Raw genomic sequence first — 15,451 nt, forward strand, 5'->3', positions numbered from 1 at the left:
TCACAATGCATTGAGGCACTTTTGCATTCACTCTATAAACGTTATTTGGTCATATGCATCCCAAACCAGCTCTGAAAGTGGTTTCAGTGAGGGGATCAGAGTGCATCTCAGAAACACATTGGACTTGGTTCACACTTATACTTAGCACCGTCCACTTATGATCGGCTCACCCAGGACGTGTTACTGCAAGGTGTGAAAGGGGCCTTAGTCGTAGCTCTCATATTGCACAGCATTAAAAGATGCCGTGGCAAATGGAGCTGATGTGCACACCATCTGAGCAACTGTAGCACATGCTCTATTTATACAGAGGCATTTCTTCTCAATGGAACAACTGGTTTTAGCTGTCTAAATTTATGGATTTATGTTGGTTTGCTTTCTTTACTTAATGCCATTAAGATGAATTGACTGGGTTTCAAAAATTTCATTAAAATTGTGTGCATAATTAAAATAAATAAGTGATTAAAACTTGACAGTGTAATCTGCATAATCTATATGGTTTGAAGCTGTTCAGTCAAGGTCTAACATGTCTATGCATAAATCTACACACACTAAGGAGTATGAGTTGGATACCAATGTTTTTATGAACTTACAGGATTATCATGAATACCAAATTTATTGTGTAAATGCTCCTATTTACAAATTTTTTAAATTAAAAATTAAATTAACAATTTACACATTAAAACATCTGTATTCTGCTTTAAAAATGTGAAGCTCCATGTGAGTAAACCCTGGGTAACCATAATGAGCACACAAAAATTAGTTGGTGCATGTGTTTTCTGTCTCGGTGCTGCCATCTTTTCCTTCTCATAACAGTTTGAGACATCTCTAAAGCATTTCTAAATACTCGCGCATTCAAGAGTACTCTTACGCTCTAATAATTTTTGCACATTGTTTACATTTTTAGGCTTACATATAGGAGAAATTTGTACTTTTAAGACTTGTTTTTTCTTTTGGCATTTTACACAATTTAACTCGAAGTGGCTTTATACATGCATACACTATATCCCCAAAATGTTTATGTAGATACCTGACCATCAGACCTATATGTGCTTGTTGAAGATCTCATTCCAACGTTGGACTCCCCTTCACTGCTAGAACAGCCTCCACTCTTTTGGGAAGGCTTTCCACTAGATTTCAGCCCATTTAGCTACAAGAGCTTTAATGAGGTCAGATACTGACCTTAGGCCTGGTGGACAGTCAGCGTTCCAGTTCAGAAGGTGTTCAGAGGGGTTGAGGCCTGTACAGGCCACTTTGAGTTCTTCTCCACCAATCTTGGCAAACCATGGATCACATTTTGTGAATGTGTATTGTCATGCTGGAATGGGTTAGTGCCTTGTAATTCCATTGAAGGGAAATCTTAAAGCTACATCATACAAACATCCTATACAACTGTTTTCAACTTTGTGGCAACAGTCTGGGGAAAGACAGCATATCGGTGTAATGGTGAGGTGTCCACATACTTTTGGTCATATATCAGTCCACTAAACGTAACACCACCACACCTTTTCCATGAAGTGTGATGGTCTGCATAACATTGAACTCCATTAAGGGACTGCTTAAGATGGCGCACACACACACACAGTTACAGTATCTCACGAGACATGAGACAATGACATGAGAGCAGTCAGCTGGTGGAATAGATTATATTTATATTGAGCTCATCAAGACGATTTGAAGAACAACAGAAGCAAAAATGTCTGATCTGTTCAGAAAACAAACAGAAAAGGCTCAATGAAACAAGACACATAAAACTCACTCCATCTCACTCACTCAGTCAGCTCTCATGCTAACTGAGATCAGTAACCAGCATAAACACAGAGACCGAAGGGCGAGAGAGACATTTCAAATTCTCATTTAATAAAAATCTCTTTACATCAAAGCCTGCAGAATTGTACAGCTGAGTGTCTGGGTGTTTTACAGCAGGAGGCTGGCTGCAGTTGGGGGGGTGCAATCACACAGAGCTGTGCAGAGTTCTGCACAGCACAGTTTAATGATTCCTCTGCTACACTTGCTGAGTGATGACTCTGGTGTTTCTAAGCAATGAAACTAGGACTACAACTTCCCAGTGCTTGTACTGTGTGGAATTCTTGCCTCTGTAGCAGACCCCTGGGTTACACAGTGATGATAAAGCCTTACAGGTGCAGAAAGTAGACACACTCATCCACAGAGCTGCGGCTCCTCAATTCCCTTTATACACCTACTGTATCTGTGTGTGCGCACATGTGTACATACATAATACATATATGTGTGTGTGTTTTATATATACACAATATATATATATATATACACAATATATATATATATATATATATATATATATATATATATATATATATATATATATATATATATATATATATATATATATATAAAAATAATATACACACACGTGTATGTATGTGTATATATATATATACACACACACACACACATTATATATATATATATATATCTCTCACATATACATACATACACTATATATATATATATATATATATATATATATATATATATATATATATATATATATATATATATATATATTTCATACACACGGCAGAAATCACACCCCCCAACCCACAATATGGGTCCTGTACAAAATCAAATCAAAATACAAACTTGAAGATGTACATTCAGAACATATACACACACACACACACACACACACACACACACACACACACACACACACACCACCATTCACACAAAAGCAAACACACACGATCAGCAGTATGTGTTGTTGAAACACCACAGTAACAACTGAAGGCATAAAAAGGGCACTGCACTGCACTGCAGGATGGCATCATGCGTGCATTTCCCCACTGTATTAAAAATTGTAACAATCTGAAGTTCTACTTCTGTAAAAACTCGGTTAAAACGTGCATACAAGAGAGCGTGTGTGTATACAGTATATGCTGTTTCTGAGGTGTTTAACACAATGAGTCCATGACTCATTTTATTGAAAGGTGTGAAGTGTGTGTAGTGTAACAGACAACCTGGAGGACCAATCTGGATCAGGCTCAGTTTAATGAGGCCTTCACTAGTCAACAGACTGCTGATCGCAGTGAGCAAGTTGCCGTGGTGTTCGATTTGCTGGTGACAGTGTGTGTGTGTGTGTGTGTGTGTGTGTGTGTGTGTGTGTGTGTGTGTGTGTGTGTGTATACAGTTTCCAGTTTGCTGGTAAGTGTGTGTGTATGAATGGATGCTAGCATGGTGTCCAGGTTGCTGGTGAGACAGTGTGTGTGACTGTAGGTGTAGGTGATATCTGGTTTGCTGGTGAGAGAGAGAGAGAGAGAGAGAGAGAGAGAGAGAGTGTGTGTGCGTGTGTGTCGATGTTGGTCTCTCCATCACTCCCGTACGCTGGCAGAGTAAGAGAACTGAGGGAAATGTGTGCGTGCATCCGAGTCCTCCGCATCCAAACTATCATCTGCACAAACACAGAGAAACATATGCATAATAAAACAAGGCTTAATAACACATGGAAATGCACTCAGCATTCAATTGAATTTAACAGACTTCATCCTATAATACCAGTATTATTAAGAAACGCACACTTAAAGACTCGGACACTAAGCACCAAGCCTGGATTAAAATCTGCTTGGCCAAAAAAATGTAAAAAATAAATCCATTAAATCCATTCAGCGGTTAATTCTGCAGCCACCTTGTTTGTGTCAAGTTCATGTAGATGAACTTTAACTCTGCAAATCCACCAACAGAAGGGGGCGTGGCCACAAATGTGAGACTCGTGTTGTGTGATGCACATTAGATCATTATAAAAAAAAAATACTGGAAGTAGTTTGCTGTTTTGGGTTTTTTTTTCATTATTAACAAGGTCAGAAACACTTGCAAATGTGAAGATGGGACTTTAGCTAAAAAATAACCTCATGAGTTATTAGCTGTAACTCAGCTCATTCTAAATATCAAGTAAATTATATAAACAATGCATGCATGTGCTCTGTGTTGAAGAGTAGCAAAGATAATCACTGAATTCTTGTATAGTAAAGCAGTTGTGATAAACAGGTTTCATTTTCTTTATTTAAACCCTGCTCATGTTTTGCTAGCGAAGGGGTTCCACAAGTGGAAGGCTAGCATAGCTTCATCTGTTTAGCAAGCAGGGAAAAGGGAAGCTAAGGGAAACAGAGAAAGATGTTTTGTTGCCCTGCTCTGAAGTCAAATACAGGCTATTAAAGTTCATATAGGATGCAAAATCGGCTAAAAGGAAATGCATAATACAATTTATTGTTGTCGATCTTAAACGTGCAGTCAATGTTTTTCAGCAGACATTAAATCTTCCAACTTGACAGCCACTGTAATAGGTGGAATCTATGGTGATTACCGATAATACTGTCCACTACTTTCACACCAGAACTGCTCAAAATATCCTTTCTTGCAAATTCTAACGAGGAGCAACTATTTTCAGAAGTCGATTAAAACCATATTTTTCAACTGTTTGGATGGGTATTATATTAGAGCTGCAACAACTAATCGATAAAATCGATTACGAAAATCGTTGTCAACGAATCTCATTATGGATTAGTCGGTCTGCACGCGGCATGGGGGAGATTTACTCATTACGTTACTCTGTTCCAAAAACACGCTTCGGAGAATAAATACTAAAGTTGTGTCCCAAATGAAGTACTATACACTTACACTATGCACTCTGCACTACCGTCTAGTGTGTGGATTTTAGAAAGGTAATATCATCTCAAATATAACACTAGCGGGTTTCTTTTTTTACTAACCGGAAGTATAAACTGCTTCCTAGGCAACGGTGCATGACGTCATACGCACACTAGCATTAGCAAATACCCAAGTCACTGATAATGACTTTCTTCAGTTTACTTTGTCAGCATTACCTTTTATTCCCAACAGGACCTCAGTTTCCCTCAGACAGAGGCGAAATCATCACGTGACTGAGGAAGAAAGTGTGTAACCTCCAAGTCCTCTAAGGCAGGTTTGGCATTTTATATTAAACACCGTGGAAATCAAATGCACGAGGACAAAGTTATGTTTATATCCAAAATGCTCCACTGTGTGTAAGGGGCAGGGGAAAGTGGTGCAAGCTGCTTAAAAGGTTTAGTTTAATTTAAGTTTATGGTCATTATCTGTTGTATTTGTAGTGTAAATGCCATTTATTATAATGGAAGTGAGGTGTTCGTAACGAGGCCGCGTTGCTCCTCATGCGCAGTGTAGACACGCTGATATGGAGCGGGAGCGCGAGTAAGATCTGTAATGTCTAATTAAAACATTATGATCACAAGTAAACACAAGTAAAACAATATGTCTAAAGACAATGAGTAACAAACCACAAGGAAAGGGAGTTTTTATTATTAATTAAGGACTGTAGTTTAATTCGGTGCTTTTTGTGCATCCATAAAAATAATGCATAAATACTCTAAAATACATTTTTATAGTATTTATGCATTATTTTTATGGATGCACAAAAAGCACCGAATTAAAGTACAGTCCTACATTAATAATATATATTCTGGTGTGTGTGTATTGGGTTCTTTTCTGTTTTGGACAAACAGTTGTGTAAAGTTTTAGTCTGAAGTTTTAGTCTGAAGTTTATATTTGTAACACACAGTTTGTGATTTTATTTTAAATAAACAAAAAAAGGGTACTGATATATACTGGAATAAATCGGCCAACTAATCGATTATGAAAATAATAATTAGTTGCAGCCCTATATTATATACTGCACCAGGCTGGATGTCATGGCATCAGTGATGTCTGAATGCCTTTTTCAAACACACTTGTTTACTTCATCACTGTTTCTGGGATGCTGTTGCATTCATGCGAGTGGCACAATTTTTGGGTGCTTTTTTGGTGGTTAAACAAATGTGCCGTGGGTCCTATACGTGCCAATCTTGTCTCACACATTTTGTAGTCTGTTGTATAAAATGCTGAATTTTCTAGGCACCAACTCCTTCGTGTTGACGGCCATGCTGCTATGTTGCCAAACATAATGAGAAGAAAATATAAGCTAAGCAACGGCATACTGTTGCCTATTATTGGGTTGTTTGTGTCTGTCAGGGTGAACAGAAGGTGGACTAGGGAACAATGTCTGGTTCATAAAACGACTTGTGGTGCAATGTCTGAGCATTTTCAGCGTAACATACGAATTGTATATATGCAAAGTACCATAACGCTAAAATCACCATATCGCCCACCCCTAACCTGAAGGCATTTGCACAGCAAATTCATGCATTAGGTCGTGTGAGAAATTTAGTTTTCAGTCCACATGGTCTGGGGTTGCTTCAGATGAGCTTAAATCTGGACCATGTCATGTGTGAAAACAACTGCAGTCCTTTGACACATTACTAAGTTTCATGGCAGAGAAAGTCATGGTGTCATCTGCAGAAGTGGAACGTTTTCTCAATATACAGAAGACATTAAATCTTAAATAATACATTGAGTAATTACATATATATTTAATTGTACATTTTCCTCAGTTTAAACATTTGATATGTTTTCTATGCTCTATTGTGAAGAACACATGGGTTTATGAGATTTGCAAATCATTGCATTCTGTTTTTATTGACATTTTACACAGCTTCCCAACTTTTTGGGGATTGGTGTTATAGTATGAGGCAGTACCTGCAACCCAATCAGGTAGAACAGGTTGTCTAGCTCCTCCAGGAGGTTTGGTGCGTCTCCCAGCACAGTTTCAAGAGCATAGAGATCCTGGGAGACGGGCCGTTACAAAAGGAAAGCTGGACAGGGCCAGAGAACACCAGAATTGGCAGGTCCGCCATCGCCGCACCGTTCTCTTTACGGATGAGTGTAGGTTCACACCGAGCACATGTGACAGATGTGAAAGAGTCTGGAGATGCTGTGGGGAACGTTATGCTGACTGCAACATCATCCAGCATGTCCAGTTTGGCGTTGGGTCTGGGGAGGAATATTCTTGGAGGGTCGCACAAACCTCCATGCACCAGCCAACTGTATCCTTACTGCTGTTAGGTACAGGAAGAAATCTTCACAACAATTGTCAGACCCTACGCTGGTGCAGTGGGCCCTCGGTTCCTCCAGGTGCATGACAATGCCCCCCTCATGTGTCCAGAGTGTTGAGGCAGTTTGACTGGCCCTCATGTTCCCCAGACCTGAATCCAACTGAGAATATCTGGGACATTATGTATCGGAGCATCCGAAGCCGCCGAGTGGCACCACAGACTATCCAGGAGCTCACTGATGCCCTGATCCAGGTCTGGGAGGAGACCATCGAGGACACCATCCAGGACACCGTCTGCCATCTCAACAGTGAGCAGTGCATATATTAATCAGAGTTTCCGCGAAGAAATTTTGGTGACAGCCAACGTGTCCGGGAATTATCAAGTTTACTGTACAAACTGGAAAAAAATCCAGCCATCTCATCTTGTGTTTATTTTGCACTGTAACATTTTGGACTATGCAAAGTATATGTGATTGTGGGGATGGGGGCGTGTTCAAGCGTCAGCTGTGGCCGGAGAGGAGGCGGGTCAAACCAGCAGGTAACGCGTGATTCTGACCTGTGTTGGATTAGCCTGAGGTTACTTTGGTGTGTTTTTGTGCTTTCAGTGCCTCCTGTAACGAACGGGCAAGGGAACGAGTGAGAGACAGACAACCAGCACAAAGACGTGTGCAACCGTGTGTGTGGTTGAATTATTTGAATAATGTGAGCAAATCAGAGTACATGTTACAGGAGAAGCATGTGGGAAAAAATATTTGCGCAGACAAAGACCTTATTTTGGTGTGCAATTGCGAATGTACTTTGTCTAACATATGTCTGTTTCATGTTAATATTTTTACCAGACATTGTATCTGACAGTTTTTGATTTTATCTGACAGTTTGAATTTTTAACGGTCAAAAAACTATCATATAAAAATGTACAAAAAGGACTTTGAGAAACTAGAATGTGTAAACAACACAAGCCAGACAGAGTAGCATGATTCTGCTTCAGACCCATCATCTAATTGTGTGTAGAGACTCAAACTCCAAGCATCAAGAGAGACACTGAGCACCAAAGTTTGCACTAAGACTTAACACAAACGCACACAGCTGTTATACTCACACTGGTCAGGCGGTGTGACAGTGATGGTCTGCAAAGTAAACTCCTCATCAAAGTAGCGAGTGTCGGTCTCTGATGTCACCTGAGGCTTAAAAGGAGGGGTGAGCTAAAAAAGATAAATAGACAGAAAATGTAATGTCTGTGAGAAATAATCAAGTCAACAATGGCTAATTGTGCAAATTACGCACAATATCTCTTTACTACCATATTTGGAGACAATGGCAGTCCAAAGAGATCACATATATATGTTCTCCAAGTGTTATGTGGGTTTCCTCCGGGTTCTCTAGTTTCAACCACCTCCCCAAAACATGTCAGTAGGTGAACCGGCTACAATAAATTGTACGTGTGTGTGTGTGTGTGTGTGTGTGTGTGTGTGTGTGTGTGTGAGGGGTGCACCTAGATGCAGTGGTGCCCCATCCAGGGTGTATTCTGGCCTCACACCCAGTGTTCCTGTGACAGGCTCTGAACCCACTGTAACCCTGACCATGACAAAGCAGCTACTGTAGATGAATGAATTATATCATATTTCATATATGAATGGTGGCCTGGGAATCTGCCCCCCAACCCCACCCCACATATAAGCAAATGCTTATATGACCGCTGTCTTAACTGAGCTGTAAATAGTGCAATGTGGCGAGCTTCGCCAACTTGACTGTGGCAGAGAGCAAGCGGATGGGCAACAGCTGCGGGCAGAGAAAGGAGGCAGGTTGAACTGGCAAGTAACAAGTGATTGCTTTCACCTGTGTGTTATTACTAGCATCCTACTTGAATGGTTATTACGTTAAGTAGGACCTGTGATCCAGAGAGAGACAAAGCTGACGGAACCAACGCAACACACACATACTCGAGTTTAAACCTGAATGTTAGACAAGCAACGACCTGTTCAGTCTTTTGTTGTTGTTTTTTTTTACATAAAAAAAGAAACCTGCTAACCACCATTTGTTGATAACCAGTTTAACCAGTTACCTAACCTGCTAAAACTAACCTGGCAGCTCTGCAAATAGCTATGTATTTGTTCTGTCACTGTTGTGTCCTCAAACAGCTGGTACCTTACCTTGCCTGAGTAGTCCTGTCTGTGGATGAGGAAGGTGTTAAGCATTCCCATGCAAAATTACACTGTCAAATATTGCTAATCACTCCTTCATTGTTTCCTGTCTGTTACCTCTCACCTTTTTCTGCAGTACATCCTGCCAGTTGATGGAGGAGAAAAACTTGTGAGCCATCACCTCTTTGGCATCTTCAATACTTCCTCCCAACCTTCATTTGGCAAGAAAACACCAGTGTCAATTACAACACACTGACTCACATTTAGCCTACACATTTCAAAAACACACCTTCTATATATGTTTATTTTAAATTTCAGATTTGACAGTTAAAATATCTAAAGCTAACCACAGTACAATGTTTCTGTCTGACCTTTGTTTAGGGTCTTTCTTGAGCAGGCCAGCAAGCAGGCTCTTGGCATCAGGTGACAGGTTTCGGGGGAATCTGATCTCCTCCATGAGGATAAGCTCAAACAGACGCTCATGGTCCTGATTATAAAATGGCAGTCGACCGCACATCATTTCATACATGACCACACCCAAACCCCACCAGTCTACTGCCCGTCCGTAATCATTATCCTCCAGTACCTGCAGAAGGATAAGGAAAGAGACAAAGAGCGAGACCGAAACTGTAGTCCCGGGAGATAACTGTGTGGCGCGTACATGAGCGTCAGGAGCAAGGTACACTTCACTGTGTGTGTGTGTGCGTGCATGTGTACCTCAGGAGCAAGGTACTCTGGAGTTCCACAGAAGGTCTTCATGGTGGCTTCATTGGTAATTCCTTCCTTACACAAACCAAAATCTGTGATCTTAATGTGTCCATCTTTATCCAGCATTAGATTCTCCAGCTGTGAAACCCACAGACAATCAAATTAACAAACATCAACTGATTAACATCTCTCTGGAACATGAGGGCACTGCCCTAATATAACAATATAACAACTGCCTACTGATACTGTTTAGTTTGTTTCCTGAGCTCAAACCTTAGCTACAGTCCTAATCTCTCTAAATATTCATCAAACTAAATAGGTAAAAAAAATCTGTCAGCAAGTTCATCTGTTCAAGAAATCTTCAACCTCCTTATTAATCTAATAATGTGCTTTTCTGACCAAGTCAATGGCCAAACAACAAGAAGCAAGTAATGTGCATGAGGAAGGATGTGTATATAGGTATATAAAGATACACCAATTGAAGATTAAGTGTTTGGCAAGAGCAGCAGCAAAACAACACACAGGTGAGAGATGCGCATTAGATGACCAGCAAAACACCTGAGAGAGAAGTCTCATTCATCAGGTGGCCAGCACCTAACAAAAAAAAAAGGTTTGACACTAACATATACCGGATTCTGCACTACTGTTGATTTATAAACAGTTTTATTTGCCAGGCATGTTAAACAAAGGAAGGAATGCAAGGAATTTGTCTTGACGAACGGTTCTGCTAGTTTGGATGGCAATAACTCTTAAAAGAAAGGGGTGTTGCCCAGGGTAAGAAAGTTCAGGTATAAACTGCTGTTTAAAGAGTTGGCAGGTTACCTTGTTTTACCTGCGATTACGTGATTACATATGCTTACGGTACAAGTGGAATATCAGACCGTGTGAATTTCTTGCACTAGCTTTCTGACCTAGTGTTTTTGAAAACAAAGTAATCAGATTACATGTACATTTTATTTTTAAAAAAAGGGAGTACTATCAGGATTACAATTTTTTTCATTTAAAACCAAAGAAATGATTCTTTTGACATAACACAGTATAGATAGCTGCTTGATTATAGTCCTGGTTCTCTCTCTCAACTTCCTGGTGCATGCGCAAATAAATTTTGCGCAAAGTTAATTTGGTAGAAATGAACAAAAATAGTTCTCTGAAATGCTTTTGTTATGGTGACCTTACATCCTCTTTTTCAGACCCTAAAAATGTGTCTAAATTTGAGAAAAAAATTAATTTCATTATGATGTGTTCATGGTTTAATACTGCAACGTGTGTGCATGTTTGCATTACTTTAACCCCTCTCAGTAATTCCCGCCTTCTCGCACACCAATTGGTTGATTATAAAAGACTTGCAGCAACTATTGGCCAAATTCCTGTCTCTCAACCATTCGCCTCATCTCAGCGAATGCTCGAAGGTGAAGCTCTGTTGTGTACGGCGTCAGACGGTTGCTTGACAATGGCAGCAAATGACAGCTGTCCTGAGTCGAAACAATGCCCATGGCCATATAAGGTCATTTATTTAATGTAAATTGAAATTAAATTTAAAAAAGTGTCCTCTTTATGGAAAACCAGAATATGGTCACCCAAGCTTTTGTGATCTTACTCGCATCAGGGACAGTGATCTTTTATTTATTTATTTTTATTGAAACAAATCCTAACATAGCTCTAAAATAAGCTCTAAATATAAGTATTTGAGATCATATTGCTTTTCTCGTGACTTTATTTACATATGTGGCCTTGAAGTAATCCAAAAGTAATCAGATTACATTGCTCATATTGTGATACTTGGATTACGTTACTGATAACATTTTTTATGAAGTAATTTGTAACTGTAACAGAATACATTTTTAAAGTAACCCTCCCAACCCTGACCTAGAGATATTCCATGAAGAAAGGAGAAAAGGCCTCACTGCATTAACAGAAGGGAGGAGAACATCATCATGCAGGATTTAAAGAGCTGTGGCAGTCAGTTCAAACAGTCAGGAGAAGGCAATCAAATGGCCCTAACAGAATTAACATATTGAAGACCACATTTCTTCAACTGTCAGTATGTGGTGTGCCGATTTGTTAACAAGGAAGACACCACATCCCCCAATATTCCGAAATCCAGAAATATCCACCAAACAACGCAACAGTGAACAGGAATGCTGCACCCTGATCAATGCTCCCAAACTGGATGCAAAGTTTGACAAGCCAGAGCTTGAAGACACTGGAGAGATTTCTGCAGAGCACCCTAAAGTTCTACGTCAGGGCTGAACAGCATACAGTATAGGGTCCACAAAAAAAACAACTCTCTAGCTGTAAGTCATTTAGAGGGCAAGATTCTGCCATATTGGAGAGTTAGATCAAGACTGAACCAAAAGAGAGGGACAATCAGACTGATGAATCTTGTATCTGCTCTGTATCTCATCATCTTGCTGGCAAAAACCAGACTGCATCACAAGTTCCTTGTCCAGGCAGTGTGCAATGTGGCCAGTGTGTGCACACTGCTCTAAACATGGATCTCTAAAGCACACCGTGTTGTACCATGGCACTTGTACCAAGAGTGATTATACTACAGGCAGGACACTGAAGTGATGAAGGCCTTTGCAGAAACCAACAGATCTGGACTCACGTGGAACCACTAAAAAATCAATACATCCTCTTCATCATAGCTGTTCAACAATCAAGTCCCTTTGAAAAACATCCTAGCCTCAGTAAGATAGTGTTGGCAGTTGGTAGATCTGGAAAGGCTACTGAAGTTCTCTCAGAACACCAATCATTTTAAAACCAATGGATTTATAAATCCATCAAGCAAGATGTTCTGCAGGAACTGACAGTCAGATGAGAAGATTGTTTTGAATGACAAAATGTCACCAGTATGTGGTCATTGAATGCGGAGCTGGTACTTGCCCATGGTACTTGCCAATTTGTAGCCTGTGCCTGAAATCAAGAGCAATTAGCTTGTTGGGCCAGAGAAAAACATCTACACAACCACCAAGGTGGCAGACACAGTGTTCTGATGGCTGTGGCTTTAAAAAAAAAAAAAAGAAAGAAAAAATAAAAAATAAATAAAAAAGAAAAGAGCTAAACTGGGTTGTTCATTCATTTGGACACATTAAGCTCTGGTTAACTTCAGCTGGCTTGCTTGGAATAGAGTGAATTAAGCTGAAAGACTAGAAACGGAAACTGTGCCCAATAGGGTCAGATAATTGTGATGAGTGATTGTGGATCTCGTCATTGAATCATGTTACCAGCACTGCTGGTGTAGCATGCCTAAACACAATAACAGAGTTGCAATGCAAATACTGTATATACAGATAATGCAAATGCCACTTCTCTTTGACAGCACTTGTCAGAAAAGGAAAAGAGTGCATCTTGTAGTCTATAGAATAGAGTGAATATAAAGTACATGTTTAAGATTGCAACATATACTCTGTGGTTTTCATAATATTTTAAATGGTGAAGATATAAAGCATAACAGGGATAAATCACACAAATCAGCTAAGGGTGTGAGTGCTTAGCAAGTGTGTGTGAGTGAACGAGTGAGTGAGTGAGTGAGCGAGGGTGTGTGTGCATGTGTGTGTGTGTGTGTGTGTGTGTGAGAGTGAGAGAGAGTGAGTGAGTTTGACCTTCAGGTCTCGGTAGACAACATCTCGTGAGTGCAGATACTCAAGCGCAGAAACAATTTCAGCTCCATAAAACTGTGCTCGATCTTCCGTGAAAACGCGTTCACGGGACAGGTGGAAAAACAGCTGGGCACAAACAGGGAAAAACAAAAGGTCAGGTGTACGGTGTGTGGCATTAAGATGTGCGCATTATGTTTAATGTGTAGCTGTTAATTACCTCGCCTCCATTAGCATACTCCATGACAAAACAGAGTCGGTCATGTGTTTGGAACGCATACTTTAGTGTCTGAGCACAAAAACACAAACACCAGCTCATTTCACACAGTCACACTCGTGGGTTTATCAAAACACTGACAATTCTCGGCAACTCTGTGTGTAAATACAGACAGTCTTACCGTGAGGAAGGGGTGTCTGGTGTTCTGCAGCACCCGGCTCTCTGTGACTGTGTGCGCCACCTCATCCTGAAACACACACAAACACACTTCTGTCAACTCTGCAATAGCAAGTGAAAATAATACTGCAGTATCATGATACTTAATAGGACATGACCGAAGTATTTACTACAGCCTTGTGCAATCAAAGATAACATTACTGTTAAGATATGAGAGAACCACTGCTACGCAATGGGAAAATATGGACACTGAGCCTAAGAAGGCTAATAAGAGTCAATGGGGTATAAATGACTTTTGATATGGACAATCTATGGACATGGCACAGTAAATGAGGAACACCACCATTTTTCTCAGGAAAAACACCAACAACCATCTATATCATTTTATATTAATATAAGGAAAATGTAGTACTCCATGTGAAATGTTTCAGTCAAAAGACATCTTAATCACAATTCTTGGTCACAGGCTTGAATTATTAACTGTTTTGTAGCGCAACCCTGAGATTTAAATAATAAATGTAAGTCGCTCTGGATAAGGGCTTCTGCCAAATGCTATGAATGTTAATTTAGTGACTAATTTTCAACTCACTTCAATATCTCTAAAGCCAACCTAATTCATGCACAGCGGACGTAACTTGCCTTGCTTACAGGTTGTTGTAGCCCATCTGCCCCAAGGTTTGACATGGTGTGCATTCTGAGATGCTTTTCTGATCACCACAATATTACAGGGTAGTTATCCGAGTTATTGTAGTCAGTTTGAACCAGTCTGGCCATTCTCTGTTGTTGACCTCACTCATCAACAAGGCGTTTCTGTCCGCTGAACTGCCACTCATTGGAGGTTTTTTTCCCTTTACTACACTATTGTGACTAAACTCTAGAGACTGTTGTTCATGAAAATCCCAGGAGGTCGGCAGTTATAGAAATAGTCAAACCAGTCCAACTGCCACCAACAATCATGCCACGGTCAATGAGATCACATTTTTCCTGCATCATGTATCTGCATGATTTTATGCATTGCACTGCTGCCACACAACTGGCTGATTAGACAACTGCATGAATGAGTAGGTCTACAGGTGTTCCTAATAAAGTGCTCAGTGAGTGTATAGTACGGTTTGCAATGAATCCCAAGTACGAGTCGGGATCATTCAGTATTACAGAATTACTATGAAAATAAGAACTTTATTGTGTGCATCAATGACTGTCACAGTTATTAAGGACCAGATGAAAGAGCCAAACCTCTCAACAAGAGCTTGCCTTTTGCTACCATCAGCCAGTCAGTGCTCACTGACAGCCTGATCAAGCAGTAGTGCCCATGAAATTGGCAAGAGGCCAACACAGCCAGACAGGGCAGACACTCTTGACCATTCTCATAAATAGGTAGGATAACCAGTATGAAATAATTTCACATGTTTATAGTGTTATGTCTTTCAAGCAGTTGAAGTGCGTTTGAAAGTGAAGTCATGACAGTCCATGTTAATGTTAACTCCAGTTAGCACGCTAACTCTAGTTGAACCACTCTAGGTTCTGGGGGCGGAGCTTTGCACACACAGGCCCCATGGGGGGCGGACTCAAAGAATAAAAAAAAAAACAACAAATACAATAATTAAAATCTAGTTCAAATACAGCTACTTAACCGTTAGACCTAATCTTGCCT

The 15,451-nt window shown here is 40.1% G+C and overlaps 1 protein-coding gene across 2 annotated transcripts in view; it reads right to left on the minus strand.

The window, feature by feature from the left end:
- Window positions 1–3,008: 3,008 nt before the first annotated feature.
- akt2 (v-akt murine thymoma viral oncogene homolog 2) overlaps window positions 3,009–15,451 on the minus strand; it is a 26,150-nt gene continuing 13,707 nt past the window's right edge. The window contains exons 7-14 of one of the 2 annotated variants that reach the window (XM_053623339.1): window positions 13,802–13,867; window positions 13,624–13,692; window positions 13,410–13,532; window positions 9,814–9,942; window positions 9,468–9,682; window positions 9,221–9,308; window positions 8,055–8,157; window positions 3,009–3,427 (exon numbers count right to left, since the gene is read on the minus strand). In XM_053623339.1, coding sequence (XP_053479314.1) covers window positions 3,348–3,427; window positions 8,055–8,157; window positions 9,221–9,308; window positions 9,468–9,682; window positions 9,814–9,942; window positions 13,410–13,532; window positions 13,624–13,692; window positions 13,802–13,867 — 873 coding nt within the window. In that variant the 3' untranslated portion in view covers window positions 3,009–3,347. Of the gene's footprint in view, window positions 3,428–8,054; window positions 8,158–8,782; window positions 9,125–9,220; window positions 9,309–9,467; window positions 9,683–9,813; window positions 9,943–13,409; window positions 13,533–13,623; window positions 13,693–13,801; window positions 13,868–15,451 lie in introns of those variants that run through there. The other variant, XM_053623340.1, reaches the window with a different exon arrangement.

Source organism: Ictalurus furcatus, chromosome 4 (assembly GCF_023375685.1).
Source record: "Ictalurus furcatus strain D&B chromosome 4, Billie_1.0, whole genome shotgun sequence".
Classification (NCBI taxonomy): domain Eukaryota; kingdom Metazoa; phylum Chordata; class Actinopteri; order Siluriformes; family Ictaluridae; genus Ictalurus; species Ictalurus furcatus.